Here is a 23,657-nt window from a genome sequence, read left to right on the forward strand (position 1 = left end):
TATATTTTAAGTGATGACTGGGAGTATATCAAGGCTGTACTACACTCTTGGGTTTGGATTACTGTGTAAACTGTTTGACGTCATCCAAATCCCTCAAGTATGTTACAGATTTGTAACCCACTGCCAGCTGTTTATTTTCCATGTATACTTCCCAGATGGCGAACTGACCTTTCTGATTTTTCAATTAGAAACAAAATATGCAGATAACACAAAACACGTGTTGCACTAGTTTGTTGCAGCAACCACAATATTAGTTTCTATTTATCTGTAAACAAAACATTTTACTATTTCTAATAGCTAGAATATTTAAATACTTTTGATTTTCAAAAATCTAAGTATTATGTTTGATTATAGTGGTACAAGGAATGACGGACTTCAGTTATGTGGCGAGACTGGACAAGCTGAGGTTGTTCTCCTTAGAGCAGAGAAGGTTAAGAGGAGATTTGATAGAGGTGTTCAAAATCTTGAAGGGCTTTGATAGAGTAAATAAGGACAAACTGTTACCAGTGGAAGAAGGGTCGGTAACCAGAGGACACAGATTTAAGGTGATTGGCAAAAGAACCAGAGACGACATGAGGAAACATTTTTTTACACAGCGAGTTGTTGTGATCTCCAATGCACTGCCTGAAAAGGTGGTGGAAGCAGATTCAATGGTAACGATCAAAAGAGAATTGGATAAATACTTGAAGGGAAAAGATTTATAGGGCTGAGTGGAAAGAGCAATAGAGTGGGACTAATTGGATAGCTCTACTAAAGAGCCAGCACAGGCATGATGGGCTGAATGGCCTCCTTCTGTGCTATGTCTATGATTATGGATTGGAATTGAACTATCAAACTTACTGCTGGTGATGCTAGCAGATAACTGCGTAACACATTTGTATCCCATTCCATAACACATTTGTATCCCATTCCTTAGTGCATTATTTTAAAACAGACACAAACCCATTTTTTTTTTAAATGGGGCAACCCTTCCGCTAAGATAAAGGAAGTGCTGACCCTCTAATATCAGCAGCAGTAATTTCTGGGCTACATAATTCATGTTGTTTTCAACCTGTAACCTTGATTTATAAAAAAAACACTTATTTTAAAGTTGGAGTTGTGTGCTTGTATCACATGCAGCACAATCTACTAACTAATGAAGTGTGAAATTAAAGAATAGTTATACTAGAGGGTCAGTTTTTGAGGCCCCATGCAGTCTTGCTTGCAACCAGCATATATTGGAAAATAAGGCATCACAACCACAACGTTCAGATATATACAGGGTATTTGTGTGAATTTCAATTTTTGTTGGCCTAGACCAGTACATTTTGAAGCATCAGGCATTTTATTAAGATATAAAGGTTGAAAACCAAAGCAACTCCCAACAGGAAGCATCATGTGGTTTGATTTCTGTTAAAAATAGTTGTGATATATTACTGCTCTGGTGAAAGTACGTTTTTACCACTACATGAAGCGCTAACTGGAGCCATCCCACATGGGAAAAGGGGAAATGGTCATCGACACATTGTTGTCACTCCTAAGTAGCTAGCTGAAAAGAAGTATTGTTAGAATGATGGGAGGTGGTCAAGTTGCCTACAAGAAGCATGTGGCCTGGTGAAATGTATATGAGCTAAATTATTTAAAAACAACTATTTTTCTTTACATCCTGTTGATGTTTTTCAATTGAAACATTGCTGCTCTTTTTTTTAAAAAAGCATGAAACTTTTAAAATAAGCATAGACTTCAGCAGTCAAAGGGTTAAATAAGCTACACATTAAATGTCTGACTAGACATTTCTGGTATTTCTAAACATTCTTCCTTCTTTTCAGGTACACATCAGTTTTCTTGAATTAAATTTGCTTGAGCATTCTATACCAAGAATGTTTGTCAATGCCATTCTTAATTAAATGTGTACTCTAGTTAATGAGCACAGTTGGATGTTTCAATAAGAAAATGGTTTCAAATTTGATCTTTTTACATCAGTTGTAACTGAGCTTAATTTATTGGTCAGTAAGACTGCTAAACGATAAAATGACTGCACGGAGCTGTGTGCCCGTCTGAAAACTAACTTTTCTAAGTGATCAGCACAGCACAAAATACACAACTGTGAATGATAGGCCTTGGTGCTTCACCTCGGTTTATCAATTAAACAAAATACATGAAATGTTCATGTAACACGAATTGTATCTCTTGCAGTTAAATGACCAGTCGAAATGTTTAAAATTAGATTTGCCCTGAATACTTGTCCAGTATAACACTTTTGCACTGTAAATAGTACAGACAGGTGCAACAACAGTGTGATAAACCAACAAAGGCTGATCTTGATACCAAAGCAAAATACTGCGGATGCTGGAAATCTGAAATAAAAACCAAAAATGCTGGAAATATTCAGTAGATCAGGCAGCATCTGTGGAGAGAGAAACAGAGTTGATGTTTCAGGTCAATGATCTTTCGTCAGACCTGATCTTGAAATCTGCAATGATCCCATTCCTGTGTGTATGGTTATCACATTTAATCTCATCTATCATTCTCTGTGTCATTGTAAAATTATCCAATCACAATTTGACTTGTAGACCATCATACAGTTTTTCCTAAAATTTTGGGTTTTTTTCAGATTAAGAAATACTTTGAATTGGAACCACTTGCAAGAGGGCAGCGATGGATCCTTCAGCCTTGCTCTGTAGAGAACATGGATGCTGTAAAAGAAGGCTTCAATCAGTTCATTAACCTGCTTGAAGAGATTGATCAAGAGCACATTCCAGGAAGAATATGAAATCTGCACTGACTGCCATTTGGAACATTGAAATAGAAACTTTCTCCAAATCTTTACACACTGTACTGTAAACTTTGTAGTATTAGAATAACTTTATTGAATGTTCATTTTAAATAATTGTTTTATATGATCTACTTCCTACATATCAAAAAGATTCATTTTTGAAACAGAACTAAAACATCCCAAATCAACTGAAATATGAAATCAATTCAAATTGGAATCTGTGAACAGTACTGGACTTACTTGTTTTGTCCTATTTTCTACTTCTGCTTTTGCCCTTTTATAGTAGTTGCATGATATTTCAGTATGTGATGATCATTTGTAGTACCAGAGCGGTGGAAATTTTGAAAATGATGATCAGTGATAACGGTGCTGGTCTGTGTTGGTGAACTAACCTTAACACTGTCAGAATCAGTCTACAATGATGGGTGAATGTGGATTCTTGCACTTTGCTTCTGATTATTTCTGTATATTGTTAGCACACACAATATAAAGAAGCTGACTAGTGAGCATTGTGAGTGTGCATTTGTAAATCATCTGGATAGAAAGGAATGTCTTGGTGTTGTAAACCCCAGTCAAGGCTTTAGCTGACATGTACATGATGTGCTTACGGGGTGTTAACTACTATTAAATCTTTGAAATAGTGCCAGACAGATTCAGAAGCTATGTATAAAAGAGCGAAACAAAGTACAGTAACGTGATTTGTAGGAATGTTTTTATATTGCTGTGTGCATCCAGCACAACTCTTGAAAGAGAACAGTTTTTGCTTACAAAGCACTGTTAGACTTGCAATTGCTTGAATTTAATTTAGGATATTTTTGAACGAAAATTTTTGTCTTGAATCCTTTTCATTGGTTTACTCAAGACCGAAAATTAATCACTTAGTCGTGTCATAAAGTCTTGTCTTATTTCTAGTGGTATAATACAATCCAATGAACGCAAGTTAGATCAGTATCAACAGTACTAATTTTGTCTTAATTTCAACATTTTTAATTGAAATGTATTATTGTATTCCAGGAATTTAAAAACATTAAGTATTGAAGACACTGTGGTAGATGTCGGTCGAGCCATCTGTCAAATGACTTTTTTGTGTGTGTGTGTGTGTTTTGTGTATGTATGCACCAGCCTTGCACTTCTTCTCAAACCTGGGACTGTCTGCAACTCTTCAGTAAGCAGAATGAAAACACTATCAATCAATACTCACCAGCAGCTGTTCCTGACAAGCCTCTGTCTGACGCCTAATGCCTTCCAACTGTCGGCTTAGTTCCCTCCCCGTCTACCATCACCATCCCTCTGTCCGACCATTCACATTCACGTTGTCTGAGGTTTGCTTGCAGTTTAAGAATTTCAGATGGTGTTCTTAGATTCTTCTGTTGGAATTTGTATTTTCATATCCCCTTTCCAGTGTTTATTTGTCACATGTGTCTTGCTGTGCATATTGTAAAGCTGTTCCATTTATCTGTGATATGTATGTTCCTATTTTACAGTAGGCTTGCTGTATTTCATTGTATTTATAGAAATTTTGGAATTTTTTATACACCAGTAGGCTGCAGCTGCTTTTTTTAAATGTGTGAAATCATTCATATTTCTAAACTTTGTACCTTTATTACTGACAATAATATATATATTGCTAGTTTAACTGGCACATAGCCTATCTTTGTACTGAAAATACAGCTGCTGTATTTAGCAGGTAACTAACCAGTATAGCCAAATAAGTCAGGTTACTCTCCGATTTCCACTGCTCATCAATAACAATAAAGGTTACTGCTGAATAGAAGTGGCTGGTTTCAGTTTAATCTCTCCAAGAAATACGATTACAGACTCAGCTTTTAAGTTGCCAATTCAGTCGTAAATGTGCAAGGTGAATGGTTATTGCTTTCATTGTAATTTTTCCCTTGCTGAGAGGTGAAGATCATAGATTGGCACACATACAAATGGAAAAAGGGTGCTTGCTACTGAACTAATTTTAACCATTTTGCTGCTGAAGGCACAAAAAATAACAACTTTCCAAAATTTTCAGATATTTGCTTGAAACCTATTGTTTGAGATATGCAAAATAATATACTGTACTAGGACAAAACACTGTATAAAGAAAGGCTGACTTGGTGTTGCAGTGTGTTGGTGTTTGAATGTGCTATTTATGCCATAAAGTGATAAGATGTGGAATCTTGCTTTGAATTTTATTACGCTAATTTCCCAATTTTGGTTAAAGGAAAGACTCTTCCATATAATGAGGGAAAATCGAAAACTTATCCAACCTCATGCTCTTTTACACTTCATAATAGCTACTTAGAGTGCATATTGATAGTGGCATGGGAACTACTTGCCTCCTGCCACCTTGGTCATTGAAGCACCCACAGAGCCGTAGACTGCAAGATTAATCCCACACCTCACTGAGTTCCTGATTTCAATTGTATCGTTGTGGAGAGATACTGAGAAAGCCTTCAGAGCTCAGTCATTGAGTATATTCAAGGCTGAGCTCGATAGATTTTTGGATATTAAGGGAATCAAGGGATATGGGGATTGGGCAGGAAAGTGGAGTTGAGGTCGAAGATCAACCATGACCTTATTGAATGGCAGAGCAGGCTCGAGGGACCATATGGCCTACTCCTGCTCCTATTATGTTCTTAGAGGGAGCAGGGAAAAATTAAAAACCACCAAAATACTTGAGTCTATCATAACTGGCTCAAGACCAGCATCGATGGGAGTGCTGGGGTAGGTCACGTATGCATCCTCTCTGTTAGAATAGGTACTTAGCCTAGACAGCTCAAAGGTTTGGGGATAAGGCATTTTTAAGAAAAAATCTAAATGTTATATATTTTCTAACAGTGCAATGACCATATATTTTTCTGAATATACAGTGAGTTTTGGATGTTATTGTTGCATATGTCCATGTTATGCTTTGTGATTTCACAGAATATTTAAGGCATATGTAGAGATAAAAAATACAACCACTAATGCTGGAAATGGAAATAAAAACAGGAAATACGCAGCAGATCAATCAGCATATGAAAGGGAAGGATTGGTTAATGTTTCTGGTTTAACCCTTTATCAGAACACTAATAACCCAAAATATTAACCGCTGTTTTCTTTCGATGTTAATTGCTGATGTGCATTTCCAACATTTTTTGTATTTTTGAAAGCATATCCATTAAGAACAAATGGTGGCAAAACATGGTAAAAGTGATGAAAAAATGTCAGATTTGTAGATGCAAGCAAATTTCCTAACTACTTCAGCTACCAAGTGGTTAAATAGCACATGTAAAGTATGCTACTCCAATTGAAAATTAAAGCAGTTCTGCAGAGCTGATTAAAGCAGTGTATGACTTGCCAAACAAAACCACAGCTGCCTATGATGTTTGACCAGTTTTATCTTTGCTGCTGAACAACTTGGTTTCTATTGTTCATTTTATTCTTCAAGGTGTATATAATTTTAAGCAAAAAAACCCCTTTTCTGGAAGAGGTAATTATAATCTGTATACTAAATAACTCCTATGAATCATGGTGTTGACTTGATAAGATCAGAATTATGTAAATTTAGTCGATCATTAATACTCCTCACAGTAACATACTATCACTGTGACAATTTGTGACATACCTTTATATCTTACGAAAGCCACACTGTTTATTAATAAAGTATCTGTCTCCCAAAGCCAACATAGAGGGGGTATACTGTATTGGGGGCCTGCTGGAAACTTTCAAGATAAACTCTTAAAGGTAATTCATGTAGTTAAAATATTATGTTTGTTACTTTTATCCTCATTTGTTGAAACTCTGTTTTCATTAAAATCTTTTTTTTAAGTTTGTTATTCATCATTCTAATTTAAAAATTACTTTTACTGTCGTGTATATTCAACACACATAAAGGAAAATAAAATTGTTGAATTTCCACATCCATCCATATAGGATGGGAAAGAAAGGTTTGATGGTTGCTGTCTGTTTAAATGTAAGGTACATCTAGGTAACCAATCCCACTTAACTATATATTTTGCTTTGTTCTGGAACATACCTTCTCTCCTGTGATCAAAAACAGACTCTGCTGTCATTAACATGTGGAAAAGTTCTTAATTTCATCTTCCACCTGTTTTTCTTTTAATTTTGTTTTAAATTAGCCATGTAGAAAAAGATCAAAGTTTTTTCTGTAATTTTCTGCAAAACTTTCAAAGTCTTGTGTAATCTTCCTTTGTTAACGCCTGTGCTTCAGCCTACTGAGTTTCCATTGATTCAGAGCCCACGTACTAGATTTTGACCCAAGATCCATGTTGGCAGCAGGATTCAAAATTTCCTTTGATATGATTATTTCAAATACATATATTGGATATTGATGGTACTTGTTTACATTGCTCTCTGATGTCACATGGCTACCAAACTTGAGCAGTTTATTTCAAGCTCAATCAGCTCAGTTTGATTGAAGGCTATCCCTAAGGCAAGAATATCCAACAGAAATTTCCCTAGGTGTAAAAAGGTATGGGGTATGGTATTGTAGTGGTTGTGATACTGAACTAACAATGCAAAGGTAGTGAATTAATATCCCATGGAAAACTACCATGGCAACTGCTGGATTGTTGTAAAAACCCAACCATTCACTAAAGTCCTGGCGCCCTGGCATGGTTTGGCCTTTGTGACTTCAATCACTACGTGGTTGACTCTTAAGACTTAACCACCACCTTCTCGAGGCAACTAGGATGGGCAATAAATGTTATCTTGCCAGCATCTCCCAGATCCCATGAATTCATGAATTAAATAAAGGTCTGGGTGCCATTTGCTTAAGGATCCATGAGCTAGAACTACCTCCTTCAGAATCATTCTCATCAACTGACTCCAGTGATAGGCATGTGACTAACATCTGGGTCAATGATTAATGAAAGATTGTGCTTGTCTGGATGACCATCATTGGCCCAGTCAAAGCAGCCACTTCCACATTGGAAATGATTGATAATGGTTCTGATTCATGATTATATTAACCTAGGGTGCAAAAATCTTTGGTAAACAATGGCCTGTAATTTCCAATAGGAGGCTTCCTGCGTGCAGATGCCTCCTATCGGAAAAAAATCTATGAACTTAATTGAGGGCTCCCGAGGTTCGGACACTTTCGCTCCTGGGCCCCTCGAGTCGAATTGTGCAGGGCCCACGTATTCCAGGGGCGCATTCAGTTCGCAAGCGTCCCTGGGACCACGTGGGCCAGGCCAGCCATTAGGAGAAGGGAATCTCCCTTCATACTTTTGACAGATAGACCTATCAAACATATGAATGGAGATCACCCCAAAAACACACTAAAACATTAAATACATTTTTTATCACTTTTAAAATGAGTTAAAATTACATAAAATTAAATATTTTAAACAAACATTGAATTTTTTGAAAAAATAAATTTTTTACAGGGTTAAAAATAAACTTACCTTTTTTAAAAGTATTTTTAAATTATAAATGAGTGGGGAAAAAAATGTTTAAAACTTTTTTTCAACTCTTATGCTGGTAAAAGCAGGCCTGAATGCCTGCTTTTACCAGGCATAAAATTTCTAATGGTTTTCAGCGGGCTGAGGTTCTGCAGAAAGTGGAACTCTTTCCTCCCTTCCCGCCACCCCCCCAAAGGCCCTTCTCCAGGGCAGGCGTCCGATCCTTCAAGAACATTCTTGACGGATCAGAAATGCCGGTTTTCAGCGCATGCGCTTCGCATGCCTGAAACCGACGTTTCCGATGTCCCTACGGGCGTGTACACAGCCCATACACACCCGTAGGCATCGGAAAGTATGGGCCAATACCTTTGTTGAGAATTCTCCAGTCAACACAACTGTGAGAAGCCATCCAAGTAGTCATTCAGCATAAAATTCCACAGTAAGTTCCTTAAGCATAGAACAACAGCTGCACAATAGGCTTCAGCCACATGGACATTTTAATCTAAATGTCTTCAGTAGTGGGTCCTGCAGTCTTGGGTGTCGATGCCTTTGGAACTAATTCTAGTTGGCATCAACGGCTGTTGGCAGTAATGCCACTTCTGATTTCAGTGCACCAAATTGTTACACATCTGAGTTTTGGAAGGTAATTGCAGAAATTAAGTGGTTGGGACAGAATTAATTCCAAATTTTGTATCCCCACCATGCTTTAATTGTTTCTAGCTACCTTCCCTTATGGGTGTGCTACAAAACCAATTTGTTACGACTTGATGCAGGTACATATCTGTTGCATCATGATCTGATATACAGTGTCCCCATGTCAAAAGAGGATATCCTGTTTGTCAAAGTCACCACATTGGTGTTCCAAGTTCATATAAAATATGGGAACTCTCCTAGGTAGGAAATGATATTGGTACCTTTTTAAAAAGGGCATTCAAATGTTTAGATGTTAGTATGATGGTTGAATATCCACAAATCTTCCAGATGCATATAACTTCCTCTCAGGGACATTAGATGAAATGTATTTATGTGCCAGTCAGCTCACCATACGTATAGCCCAATTTGGGTTGGATAACAGTACATAAACAGCAATATTACTGCAACAATTGACTGAGAATGCTTTGGACACAAGGACTCACATAGTTGAGAATTTCATGGTTTTGACGGTGATTATTTAACAATCATTAGCACTCTTGGGCCTGGGAAAGCTATTTGTCTAGTAGGTCTGAGGGAAGTTAAGGTGGAAATCGCAGAGGTACTGGCCATAATCTTCCAATCCTCTTTAGATATGGGGGTGGGGACCAGAGGACTGGAGAATTGCAAATGTTACACCTTGTTCAAAAAAGGGTGCAAGGATAAACCCAGCAACTACAGACCAGTCAGTTTAACCTCAGTAGTGGGGAAGCTTTTAGAAACGATAATCAGGGCTAAAATTAACAGTCACTTGGACAAGTATGGATGAATTGAGGAAAACCAGCACGGATTTGTTAAAGGCAAATTGTGTTTAACTAGATCGAGTTTTTTGATGAGGTAACAGAGAGGGTTGATGAGGGTAATGCGGTTGATGTGGTGTACATGGACTTCCAAAAGGCGTTTGATAAAGTGCCACATAATAGGCTTGCCAGCAAAGTTGAAGCCCATGGAATAAAAAGGACAGCGGCAGCATTGATACAAAATTGGTTAAGTGACAGGAAACAGACAGTAGTGGTAAACGGTTGTTTTTCGGACTGGAGGAAGGTATACAGTGGTGTTCCCAAGGGGTCGGTACTAGGACCACTGCTTTTCTTGATATTTATTAATGACTTGGACCTGGGTGTACAGGGCACAATTTCAAAATTTGCAGATGACGCAAAACGTGGAAGTATAGTGAACAGTGAGGAGGAGGATAGTGATGGACTTCAAAAAGACATAGGCTGGTGAAATGGGCGGACACGTGGCAGATGAAATTTAACGCAGAAAAGTGCGAAGTGATACCTTTTGGTAGGAAGAATGAGGAGAGGCAATATAAATTAAAGGGTACAATTCTAACGTGGGTGCATGAACAGAGGGGCCTGGGGGTATATGTGCACAAATTGTTGAAGGTGGCAGGGCAGGTTAAGAAAGCAGTTAACAAAAGCATACGGGATCCTGGGCTTCATAAATAGAAAGGGTGGAGGCAGACTCAATTGTGGCTTTCAAAAGGGAATTGGATAAGTACCTGAAGGAAAGAAATGTGCAGGGCTATGGGGAAAGGACGGGGGAGTGGGACTAGCTGAAGTGCTCTTGCAAAGAGCCGGCACAGGCTCAGTGGGCCGAATGGCCTCCTGTGCTGTAACCATTCTATGATTCTAGGTGAAGACTATCCTTGACAATTGAAAAGCTGTCAAAAAGTTTTTTGTTTTCTCAGACTGAGAAGACTTGTCAAAAACAGTTAATGCTCGTTAACCCATTTGAAACGAGAGATAAATATCTGCTTAAAAATGGGTTTTAAAATTATATGGATAAATTCCATAAAGTACAGTGATTCTTAATTGGAACCATGGAAATGTTATCTATGGAAACCAGCTATATAATTTGAATCAGGGCGTGCAAATTTAGATCTTTCATTCCTTGTTCATTATGTTTGGCAGTCAGGGAGAAATTTTGTAAAATGTTCTTTCAGGTTATTAAATAAATAGGGTAGTGCTCATGATAGAATAGATTGTACATGGACTTTGCAAGATGTAGATTTGCAATATTGAATAGCCTTTTCTCATTCAATGCTTTCTGATATACTGGATTCCTGGACTGGCTTGTTGTAGATAAGTTAAAACTAACCTGCTCAAAATTAGGAAGAGAAGGAAATCAATTGCTGATCTCTGGAGATTAACTGGTATATAATAATAGATGAACAACATCTAGTTAAAAGGGCAGTGTAATCAGGGAGTAAATAGAGACATAAGTGGATAGTTAACATACCAAATAATTAATTCCTGGAATATTCACTAGAGGACAATAGGAGCATGCCATAGGAGGTTCTACAACTGAATTAATGGGGTAGAATTTCTACGGGGTTCCCTAATCTCCCACCGTAGCTTCAGCAGAAGCTCGCGGAAACGGCCATTTATGCCATTTTTCTGCGGTTACGACTAAAGTTAAGCCAGGAGATCGGGAGAACCCCATGGAAATTCCAGGTAAATGATTTGGTGTCATGACCTGCAAGGTGATTCTAGATGTGCTCAAAATCAATCAATCAATCTCCAGGGATGGGTTACCTGAAGATGTTACATGAGGTTAGGGATGAAATCTATGAAGTGCTGACAGTCAGTAATGAAGCAATCGAATAGATGGGAGGTCTCATTATATTGCAAGCCAATGTGCTGATGCTCAAAAAAATTACGAAACAAACTCAGACAACCACAGGTCCATTGGTCTTCCATTAGTAACTGACAAAATATTGAAATTGATCATTCGAACAATTTTAAAGATTACTCCGAGATGAAAATAACTTAGCAAATGGCAGTCAACATGGATTCAGAATTGGGAACTCCTGGAGTGTACCGGTGAACGCCGACCGCATGATCCCTCTCCAGGGCCACCCAGGCGCAGACAAGACCGTGGAAGTGAAGCAAGCAGCCAGAGTGACCCTCCCCGCGGGTTCCATAAATTGCAAAAAACAATGCAAATTGCTCTAATTCATAGACAATGCTGAACAGGGAGCAATCAAGTTTGCGGAAGCAGCCAAGGAACTACAAAAGAATCTAGACAAAATTTGCAAGTGAGTAGATGAAATACAATACAGCTAAGTACAAATTGTTACACATTGGAAGAAAAAGTGGGATACGTATTGAAGGAATGGTATGGAACTATTTGAGGAAAATGCTGGACAATCAGCAAAGTAAGCAGCAATCTGTAGATTAAGGGAGCAGGCTTATTTGTTGCACTTGGACAGTGCACACATTGGAAAGTCAGGTGGGAAAACTTGCACGCCATAACAGAACCCACTCAGTTTCCTGTAAATCGTTCACCCTAATTTCTTTCAGTTTATCCTCCAAGAGCATCTGAAAACAGGCAGATTCCCAGAGGAAACTCTAGCCCTCAGTATCAGAGGACTGATTTATGGGGAAGGGTTAGAAAAACTTAAGACATTTCAGGCTTGAAAGGAGACAATTAAGAATGAACCTAATAGGGTCATAACGGCACAGAAGGAGGCCATTCGACCCATCAAGTCCGTGCTGGCTCTCTGTAGAGCAATCCAATCAGTCCCATTCCCCCCTCTATCCCTGTAGCCCTGCAAGTTTATTTCCCTTAAGTGGCTATCCAATTTCCTTTTGAAATCATTGATCGTCCCGGCTTCCACCGCCTTCGTCGGCAGCGAGTTCCAGGTCCTCACCACTCGCTGCATAAAAAAGTTTTTCCTCACATCCCCCCGTATCTCTTGCCCAAAACCTTAAATCTGTGTCCCCTAGTCCTTGTACCATCAACTAGTGGAAATAGCCTTTCCCCGTCTAGCCTATCCAAACCCATCATAATCTTGTACACCTCTATCAAATCACCCCTCAACCTCCTTTGCTCCAAGGAGAACAACCCCAGCATCTCCAACCTAACCTTGTAGCTAAAATCCCTTATCCCTGGAACCATTCTGGTAAATCTCCTCTGCACCCTCTCAAGGGCTTTCACATCCTTCCTGAAGTGTGGTGACCAGAACTGGATGCCTTATCTGAGGAAGGATGTTCTTGCCATGGAGGGAGTGCAGCGAAGATTCACCAGACTGATACCTGGGATGGCAGGAATGACGTATGAGGAGAGATTGGGTCGATTGGGCTTATATTCGCTGGAGTTTAGAAGAATGAGCGGGGATCTCATTGAAACTTATAAAATTCTAACAGGGCTAGACAGACTAGATGCAGGAAGGATGTTCCCGATGGCCGGGGAGTCCAGAACCAGGGGTCACAGTCTAAAGATAAGGGGTATGCCATTTAGGACAGAGATGAGGAGTAATTTCTTCACCCAGAGAGTGGTGAACCTGTGAAATTCTCTGCCACAGAAGGCAGTTGAGGCCAATGCGTTAAGTATATTCAAGAAGGAGTTAGATATATTTCTTAAGGCTAAAGGTATATGGGGAGAAAGCAGGGACAAGGTACTGAATTTGGATGATCAGCCATGATCTCATTAAATGGCGGAGCAGGCTCGAGGGGCCGAATGGCCTACTTCTGCTCCTATCTTCTATGTTTCTATGCAATACTCTAGTTGTAGCCTAACCAGAGCTTTATAAAGGTTCAGCATAACTTCCCTGCTTTTGTACTCAATACCTCTATTTATGAAGCCCAAGATCCCATGTGCTTTGCTAACTACTCCCTCAATATGTCCTGCCACCTTCAAAGACCTATGCACATGAACCCCCAGGTCCTTCTGTCCCTGCACACTCTTTAGAACTGTGCTATTAAGTCTATATTGCCTCTCCCTATCCCTGCTGCCAAAATGCATCACCTCACACTTTTCTGTATTAAATTCCATCTGCCACTTGTCTGTCCATTCTGCTATCCTATCTATGTCCTGTTTCAGTCGATTGGTATCATCCTCACTGTTTGCCACACCTCCAAGTTTGGTATTATTGGCAAATTTTGAAATTTTGCTCTGTATTCCAATATCCAAGTCATTTATACATATCAAAAAAGCAGTGGTCCTTGCACTGACCCTTGGGGAACACCACTGTCTACCATCCTCCAGTCTGAAAAACAACCATTTAGCACAACTTGCTGTTTTCTGTCCTTAAGCCAATTTCTTATCCAAGCTGACACTGACCCTCCTATTCCATGAGCCTCAATTTTGTTAACCAGCCTTTTATGTGGTACTTTGTCAAACGCTTTCTTAAAATCCATATAGACAACATCCACTGCATTCCCTTCATCAACCTTCTCTGTTACTTCATCAAAAAATTCAATTACATTAGTCAAACATGATCTGCCTTTTACAAATCTGTGCTGGCTCTCCTTAATTAACTTAAACCTCTCCAAGTGCCTGTTAATTTTTTCCCTGATTATTGTTTGTAAAACCTTACACACCACTGATGTTAAACTGACCAGCCTGTAGTTACTAGGATTGTAACTTTCTTGAACAAGGGTGTCACATTTGCCACTTTCTAATCCTCTGGCACCTCCCCCATATCTAGGGAAGATTGGAAGATTATGGCAAGCCCTTCCATTATCTCCACCCCCACTTCACTTAGCAACCTGGGATGCAAGCCATCTGGACCAGGCGACTTATCCACTCTTAGCATATCCAGCCTTTCGAGTACATCCTGCCTATCAATTTTCACCCCATCCATTACCGCTACCATCTCCGCTTCTACTGATATTTTGTCAGCATCCTCTTCCTTTGTAAACACCAATACAAAGTACTCATTAAGTATTCTAACCTTGCCCTGTGCCTCTAAGCTTATAAGATTTTGAGAGGAATTAAAAAAAGGTTAATTCTGAGCATTATTTCAAGTTAACCCACAACACTGGAGAAATGTGTGACCAGGAAACATAGGGTAAAACTGATAAGAAGCAAATAAGCTCTGATGGAAGCTTCAGCCAAAGAGTGATTATCATCTGGAATGGTCTTCCAGGTAGGGTAGTGGAGGCAAAAACTTTAGGATATTCAAAAAGCAGTTAGATGCCTTTGTTGTGGTAGAGAGACCATAGATTTCTATGGAAGGATGAGCAAGATGGTACGAAGGCCAAGGGCCTCCTTCATTTGTGCTGGTGAGTTGTAGAGTGGGGAAATAATGTTAGTAGATTTATTTTCTGTTTTCCAGAGCAAGAATAAAGGTTATAGAAACAGAGTGAACAAAGGGGAGGATACTTAAACCAGTAGTAGTAATATATGTTGAGACAAATGAACATTATGGCTAAAAGATTGAACGCACTGAAGAAGAAATGTACAGATATTGTTGGTAAGTTCAAAGCAAAATATTGTGGTATTTGGATAGCTAATAATGAGTTGTTGAAATAGTCACAGAGCAAAATTAACTTTGTAGATAACTAAGAGTTTTTTGGGAGTGAACTTTGGCTCAGTGAAGGTTACAGGTTCAATCCCTACTCCAGACATTCCCGGCGAGCAGTGACAAAATCTATCTGTGAATACTGGGTTGACATTCAATGCGATAGCGTGTCTGATGGGAGTGGTGTGGCATGGCATGAGTGAGAGTCCGGCTAGTCCCCTATCCACATAAAAAGGGACTTTGTAATGCAAACAACCCAGAGCACAATCTGCTGGATGCAAAGTAGTGGAAGAAATGAGTTGTCTTATGTGCCATTGGGTATGGAAGAGAAGATGAAAAAAAGAGTCTTTTGGGGTGGGATAAACATATAAGAATTGTCTGCACATAATCAAGTAGTGAATTAAATTATTGGCTTAAAACATGCAATTGGAATTTATTCAATGAATGTTTGATGAAGAAGAGACTAAGATACAGGCAAATATAATGAGCAAATTATTATTGTTAACGAAATATGTCAGAATAATAAGGATAAGGAAAATGATGCTAATAGTTTCAAAATATGTGAGATATTGCTGGTTCTCAGAGATGTGGATAAGTTAACTAGTTGGTCTAAAAATGGCAGGTGGAATTCAAAATGGATAAATGTAAAATAGTAAACTTTGGTACAGGAAATATGAAATATTTTTCAGGGCTGTTGAACCTAAACTGGAGGTGATATGTCTTCATCAGCATAGAAACAGATGAAGAGGAGGAAATGTTTTATTAAGGAAATAATTTCAGAAGTGAAAAACAAGCCTTTGGGACTTTTGTCAAAAGCATATTTTATAATAGTGTAACCTATCCTCTGTGGATGGTGCGGAAATAGAGCCAAAGTTCAACAGGAGCAAAATAGAGGTATTGAAGGATTTCGAAAGTGAGGGATGGTCCTTCTGAGCTGATTTGAATAGTTGACTATCTATTTGAAAATGCGAAAAATAAATGATTTGGTTGTGATTATAGACCATTCACTGAAATTATCCAGGATTGTGAGTCTGTTACAAAGGATCCTAATGCATTATTAAGATGTATCTCAAGGACAAATAATTGCAAGTTGAAAAACTTCATTTTAATAAAAGCAGAAAACGCTGGAAACACTCAGCAGGTCAGGCAGCCTCTGTGGAGAGAGAAAGAGTTAACATTTCATGTCAATGACATATTAGATCTGGAAGATGTAAAGATGAACAGCTTATAAGCAAGTGTTAAGGCAGGGAAAGAGGGTGAGGAAAAGAACAAAGTGGAAAGTGTAGTGTATGTGCTTTAAGTCAGAACTACTTTTTACAGCTCCTGTATACTGTAGTACCGGCAGTGACCACACCGGTATATAAGCTGTGTGCATGCCTCTGTACCCCAGTCTAGAGATTACCCTCCTCCAGTAAAGACCTGTTATTTGTTTATGTACAGCATCCGTGTAATTACTTATCCACTGAACCACGGCTCTAACAGTGGCGACGAGTGTTGATGCGAATCTACCTGCAACATAAAAAAAAAAAATAGTCGAGTCCAGGAACACGGGCATCGACCGCGAGCAACCGCCCAGCAGTCAGGCAGAGATCCAACTTCGCTGGGGAGGCTGTGGAGAGCCGGGCTTGGTTCCCCAGACACAACGAGCAGTAAGAGACCGACAACAGGTCCAGAGCAGACCCTTCCCGAGCAGCGGCGGCTGGAGCCGACCGACGGCAGAGAGAGAGAGCCGGGCAGCGTTGACGGGGTAAGAAAGAGGGTGAAGAGAGCAGGGCGCAGCTGGGGGTTGATCACCAAGCGGCGTCGAGGAAAAATACTGCAAACCGGAGAGAGAGAGGGTAAGAAACAGTCGGGTTCTAGACTGAGCGGCGTCGACAAATATCAAGAGAAGAACACGCAGAGCACAGCCAGGGATCACGGGCTGATCAGGGTCCGCGGGGCGAAGCAAGGGGAGACGCCATTGAGCCGCGGAGAAGCAGGGAGAGCGCGGGAGACGCCATTGAGAAGCAGGGAGAGCGCGGGAGGCGCCATTGAGCCGCGGAGGAGAAGGAAGAGCGCGGGAGACGCCATTTTGTGAAGCCGCAGCGGAGAAGACGGGCGAGCGCGGGAAGGAAGGAAAGCGCGGGAGACGCCATTTTGTGCCAGCGGAGAAGGGGAAGCGCGGGAGGTGCCATTGGTGATAGTTAACGCATAACCAAGGATGCCGAAGAGTGGCAGTATCTCTACGTTCGACAATGAAGTCGAAGATTGGGCGACATATGTGGAACGTATTGAGGTGTACTGCAGGGCGAATGAAGTGCCAGATGCTAATAAAGCACTGGTTCTGTTAAATTCCATGGGTGCAAAAACTTATGGGTTACTGTGAAATCTAATAACCCCAGAGAAGCCGGTAAACAAGAATTTTGAAAGCATAGTAGAAATCCTACAGGACCACTTAAACCCCACACCGCTGCTGATAGCAGAACAATTTAAGTTCCATAAAAGGAACCAACACAAAGACGAAAGCAATGCTGAGTACCTAACGGAACTGCGCAAGCTATCGAAACACTGCCAGTTTGGAGCGGGACTAGCAGACACGTTAAGGGACAAGTTTGTGTGTGGGCTACAAAGTGAAGGAACCCAGAAACGGCTTCTATCAGAAAAGGACCTTACGCTGGACAAAGCTTTCAGTATGGCAGTATCACATGAAGCAGCCGCAAGGGGTGCTGCCGAGATACAACGGAGACCGCAAGAATATGGCACCAACGAAATGACCTATGGAACAGGGAAGTGCTATCGCTGCGGCAGAACAACACATGACCAGAAAGATTGTTGGTTCAAGGACCAAGTGTGCAGACAGTGTGGGAAAGCAGGACACATAGCAAGAGTCTGCAGGTCTGGGAAGAAAACCAACAGTAAGAAATCTCCACAGGAGAAGTACAAAAAGGTACACCAGGTGATGGACAGTGGTTCAGACGAACAGAAAAGTGACACAGACTCCGGAAGCAAGGAGCTGGGTTGTCTGAAACTACATAATGTAACCGAAATGGAGGATCACCAGACTATCTGGGTTACACTCAAGATAGACGGAGTCCAAGTGGAAATGGAATTGGACACAGGGTCAGCTCTAACAGTCATAAATCAAAGAGACTACAAGCGGCTATTTTCACACATACCCTTGAAAGCTACAGAGATTGTCTTGAAGACGTATACGGGGCAAAAAGTCTACCCCAAAGGAAAAATAAGGGTGAAAGTGACATATAAAGGTCAGGAAATACCTAAAATGGATATATATGTATTGCCAAATGGAGGACCACCACTGCTAGGACGTGAATGGATCCAGAAGATACATTTAGATTGGCATTCCATACAGGCACTGAAGGTGGAGGCCAAAAAGGATGACGACGTCACACCTGGACGACTGTCAAAAATGCTAACTGACGCAAAAGAAGTGTTCCAGGAGGGACTAGGAACACTAAAAGGAATAACAGCAACAATTAAAATAGAGGATAATGCAAGCCCAAAGTTTCTGAAGGCCAGACCAGTGCCTTATGCGATCAGACCAGCGGTTGAAGCAGAGCTGGAAGGGTTGGAACGTTCAGGAGTACTGTCCAAAGTGGACTGGAGCGAGTGGGCTACACCCATCGTTCCTGTAATGAAGAGGTCGTTGAGTAATATGCCTGGGGAACCAAAGAAGGTCCGCATCTGTGGGGATTTTAAGGTGACAGTGAACCCAGTCCTTCACACGGTGCAATATCCGCTTCCACGAATTGAGGATATTTTCGCCTCGCTATCTGGTGGTAAACGCTTCACCAAAATTGATCTAGCCCGCGCGTACTTGCAAATGGAGGTAGAAGAAGCTTCGAAACATTACCTTACGATCAACACCCATAAAGGTCTCTATCAATACAACCGGCTGGTGTTTGGAGTAGCCTCGGCTCCGGCTATCTGGCAAAGGGCGATGGATCAGGTCCTGCAAGGGATTCCAGGGACCCAGTCTTATTTGGACGACATCTTGGTCACGGGCGAAAATGACGGTGATCACCTCGCTAACTTGGAGAAGGTGCTCGCCAGATTAAAGGAATATGGGCTACGAGCTAATCGCCACAAGTGCGAGTTTTTCCAGAAACAGATCTCGTATTGCGGCCACGTCATCGATGAAGAGGGGTTACATAAGTCCCCTGACAAGATAGAGGCAGTAGTCAAGGCTCCAGCACCGGAAAATGTGTCACAACTGAGGTCGTTCCTCGGGCTGGTAAACTATTACCACAAGTTCTTAACAAATTTGTCTACGGTATTACACCCGCTGAACACCCTACTGCAAACAGGGGTACCATGGAAGTGGGATGACGAACGTAGACGAGCTTTCCAGAAGTGTAAAGAATTGATCACATCAAAAGAGATGTTGGCCCATTTCAACCCAGCACTACCAATTCGTTTGGCATGTGATGCATCACCCTACGGCATTGGAGCGGTGCTGTCGCACAAATTCCCAGACGGGTTGGAGAGGCCAGTAGCCTTTGCGTCTCGGTCACTAACCTCAGCCGAGCGCAACTATGGCCAGATTGACAGGGAGGCCCTCAGCCTAGTATGGGGAGTAAAAAAATTCAACCACTATCTGCATGGACAGAAGTTCACCTTGCTGACTGACTACCAACTACTTGTCTCCATCTTTAATCCTAAGAAGGGCGTGCCAGTAATGACTGCACAGTGGTTACAAAGATGGTCCCTGTTTCTAGGGGCGAATCAATATGAAATAGAATATAAAGGCACGAGACAGCATGGGAACGCTGATGGGCTATCGCGCCTGCCACTGCCTACTGTGGAGGAAGCACCAGCAGTGGACCCTATCGAGATATTTTATTCATCAATAATTGAACGATTGCCAGTAACAAACGCGGATATAGAGAAGGAGACCCACAATGATCCGACGCTGTCACGGGTATATGAATTGACGGTGAGGGGATGGCCAACACATGGCGACTCACTGTTGCCAGCATTCTCATCCAGAAGAGAACAGCTGTCAGTATGCCAGGGGACAGTGATGTGTGGATCCAGAGTGGTGATTCCACCCAAGTTAAGGGAGAGAGTGCTAAATGAGCTACATGAAGGTCATCTGGGGGGAGTGAAAATGAAAAGCCTTGCTAGGGCTTATGTGTGGTGGCCGGGAATCGATCAACAAATCGAAGACCTAACTAAGAGCTGCTTAGGATGCCAGAAGGTCCAAAATGCACCACCACATGCCCCTCTACACCCATGGGAGTGGCCCTCCTCTCCATGGCAACGGGTGCACATTGATTTCGCTGGTCCATTCATGGACTCGATGTTTTTAATAGCAGTGGATGCTCATTGAAAGTGGCCTGAGGTGATAAAGATGTCTTCAGCCACTACAGAGAAAACGATTGCAGTCCTACGGACCATATTTGCCAGAAACGGGTTGCCAGAGCAGATCTGCTCTGATAATGGACCACAGTTTGTGTCCGACGAGTTCCAAAAATTCATGAAAAGGAATGGGGTAAGGCATTACACATCCGCCCCGTATCATCCAGCCACCAATGGATTGGCTGAGAGGTTCGTACAAACCTTTAAGAAGGCCATAAAGGCCATGTGCGACGAGGAAATTCCACTACAGCATAAGATGGACAATTTCTTATTAGCCTACCGAAACGCGACACATGCAGTTACCAACCAGACCCCGGCCATGATGTTCTTTAACCGAAGGTTGAGATCTCGTCTGGACTTGCTCAGACCAAATGTGCGAAGAAATGTGGAGGACAAACAATTCCAGCACATCAATGAGAAGCCGACAAGGAGCTTCAATGTAGGGCAACCAGTCTTGGCCCGGGACTATCGAACAGAGAAGTGGCAACCCGGAACAATATGTACAAGGCAGGGGCTATTAATGTACACAGTGGATGTCGGGGAGAACATTGTGAGATGCCACGTCGATCAGATCTTAGCATCACAGGAATGCATCAACCCCATGTCTCGAGTACCTGGGGATGAACCCGACATACCGGTAGTATCTACTTCAGACCCAGTAGCAGTGGAACCCAATGAACTACCCGATGAAAGGGGGTCAGAATCGCCTCTGCACCAAGAACAAGAACCTCCGGAAAGGCGTTATCCCGAAAGGGTCAGGAAGCCGCCCCAAAGACTGAATCTATAAATGGACTTTTGTTATTGAATGTACATGTAAAAATGTAATTGTTATTTGAATATTAAGGGGGTATTATTAATCTAAAAAGGGAGGAATTGTAGTGTATGTGCTTTAAGTCAGAACTACTTTTTACAGCTCCTGTATACTGTAGTACCGGTAGTGACCACACCGGTATATAAGCTGTGCGCATGCCCCTGTACCCCAGTCTAGAGATTACCCTCCTCCAGTAAAGACCTGTTATTTGTTTATGTACAGCATCCGTGTAATTATTTATCCACTGAACCACGGATCTAACAGAAAGGTCTGCGATGGAGGGCAGGAGTGATAAATGACAAAAGTGATGATGGTGCAAGGCAAAAAGGTGAAAATGACAAGAATAGAATCAAAAGATGGGTCCAGAGGAGGTGTAAAGTGTTACAGCAGAATAGCAGAGGGGAAGGGAAGCATGGGAAATCTGGCAAAGCATTATTTTAATATTGCATAATTTAATGGTAAAACCAGATTTGGAATAACTTGTGCAATTTTGGGCATTATGTCTTCAAAGATGTCACTTGGCTGAGTGGTAGCAGTTTGACCTCTGAGTCAGGAGATTGTGGGTTCAAGCCCCACTCCAGAGACTTGGCCGCATAGACTCGGCTGAGGGAGTGCTACACTGTCGGAGGTGTTGTCTTTCTGAGGCCCTGTCCACCTTCTCAGGTAGGCATTAAAGATCCCATGGCACTATTCGAAGTAGAGCAGGGAGTTTTCTTGGTCATTTATTTAATTGCTGTTTGTGGGATCTTGCTGTTGGCTGCCACACTATCTTCTTCAAAGCTTCACCTGAGGTTATTCACATCCTTCAAATGAGTAAAAAAGAAACTGGATCAACGCCTGTTAAGAAAGGAGACTGGGATTATAGATTGTTGAAAAGAATGGGTTTAATGCGCTTGAATGGTCTTTTTTCATCCCATATTTTCCTGAGTTCCTAGCCAAAGGTCAATTTTACAGAAACATTACTTAATATAAAAATATTCTGTTTTCCTTATCCCTACAAATGATCATAGAATTAGCTGGAAATCCAGGCAAGAGAGAGAGACAAAATAAAACCTCAAGGAAACCCTATTTAACCAGCAGTGATACTTGGCAACAATCCTTTCTCTTTTATAGGATAGGAAACACTGTGTTGCCCAGTTCTGCTTCTGCCTGTATCTTTTTTTTAAATGTGTCCCAGTGTGATGCAATATGTTCCCAAAAGTTGTGAAGATACCGTGTCACACCAGAAATCATGTGTTTGTATAAACTGACTTGCATACAACATTGCAAAATAAAAAATAAAATCAATTGTAGCGACTTATTTGAAATCTCTGTGCTGTGAATCACAGTAAGATATGGGAATTGTGTGAGGTGAGTCAGTTTCTTTGTAGTGAGTTCCTGCTGGGTCCCTGTGGTGAACAGCCTGATGTATTGCTCCATTTGCTGACAATTGTAGTGCAGCACAGTGTGGTGAGCTTTCCCTGTATAGTACTTCTACAAGTTGATTGAAGGTCAACCGCTTATGTTATGGATAGTTGTAGTTTAACTTTTTATGCTCTAAAAATAAAATGTTATATTTATTTTGGCCTCTAGAGCCAATAGTCTGAATGTAAAACTTGTTTGCATGATGCAATGCTCAACCTATGACAGCTTAAAGTAGTTCCATGGTAAAGTGGGATAACAATAGAGGTATGGCATCATTCAAGAGACCACAATCATTGTATTATTCTTGTATATACTGTGGCTTGCTTTTACTTTTATATAGCTTTTTTCTCCATCATAAAACAAAAGAATTACATCACTTATAGTCTTAAAGACATATGGGAACAGAGCAAGCACACGGGATTAGGATTACTGCTTGTGTGAAGAATAAACACCAACACAGACTGGTTGAACCAAATGGCCTGCTTCTGGGTTGTAATTTGCATGTAATTTGTATTCTGGGAAGGTTGAGCCAGAGGATAGAGACCTTATTTAACACCTATCACAGCTCAAATAAAAACAATATTCAAGTGAGGAGTTCTGTTAATGTGTGCTTAGGTATTCTTTATGAAAGACCCTGTTGTTTGGCTCACATTCTCTAAGAAGAAGATAGGTCCATGGTGATACATTCAGGGCTGATTAACCTTAAGTGTGGTGATGGGTCTTGGTCCATCAATCCATGCTCACAGTGGGACTAGTCAGGCAAGAGTGTGAGTGACCACACTATAGGATGCTGTGGTTCCTGGAACTATGGGAATACCATCTGTGGAATGCAACTGGTGAGGGTTAAGTCATGTAAATTATAATGTTACATTGGTTCTACGATTCTGTGCTGTCCTAGAATTTTCCTCAATTACCTTTTAATAGTCATGGAGAAATTTCAGAATGTTACTATAAATCATAGAACGATACAGCACAGAAGGAGGTCATTCA

The 23,657-nt window shown here is 41.0% G+C and overlaps 1 protein-coding gene across 4 annotated transcripts in view; it reads left to right on the forward strand.

Moving 5' to 3' along the window:
* The window catches only part of LOC147123403 (ADP-ribosylation factor-like protein 15), a 430,360-nt gene extending 423,807 nt beyond the window's left edge, over positions 1 to 6,553 (forward strand). For all 4 annotated transcript variants that reach the window (XM_085972453.1, XM_085972480.1, XM_085972463.1 and 1 more), the window contains one exon: positions 2,594 to 6,553. In XM_085972453.1, coding sequence (XP_085828579.1) covers positions 2,594 to 2,752 — 159 coding nt within the window. In that variant the 3' untranslated portion in view covers positions 2,753 to 6,553. The remainder of the gene's footprint in view (positions 1 to 2,593) is intronic.
* The last annotated feature ends 17,104 nt before the right edge of the window (positions 6,554 to 23,657 follow it).

The sequence above is a fragment of the Somniosus microcephalus genome, chromosome 2 (assembly GCF_052327205.1).
Source record: "Somniosus microcephalus isolate GS21.2 chromosome 2, FLI_Smic_1.0, whole genome shotgun sequence".
In the NCBI taxonomy this organism is placed as follows: domain Eukaryota; kingdom Metazoa; phylum Chordata; class Chondrichthyes; order Squaliformes; family Somniosidae; genus Somniosus; species Somniosus microcephalus.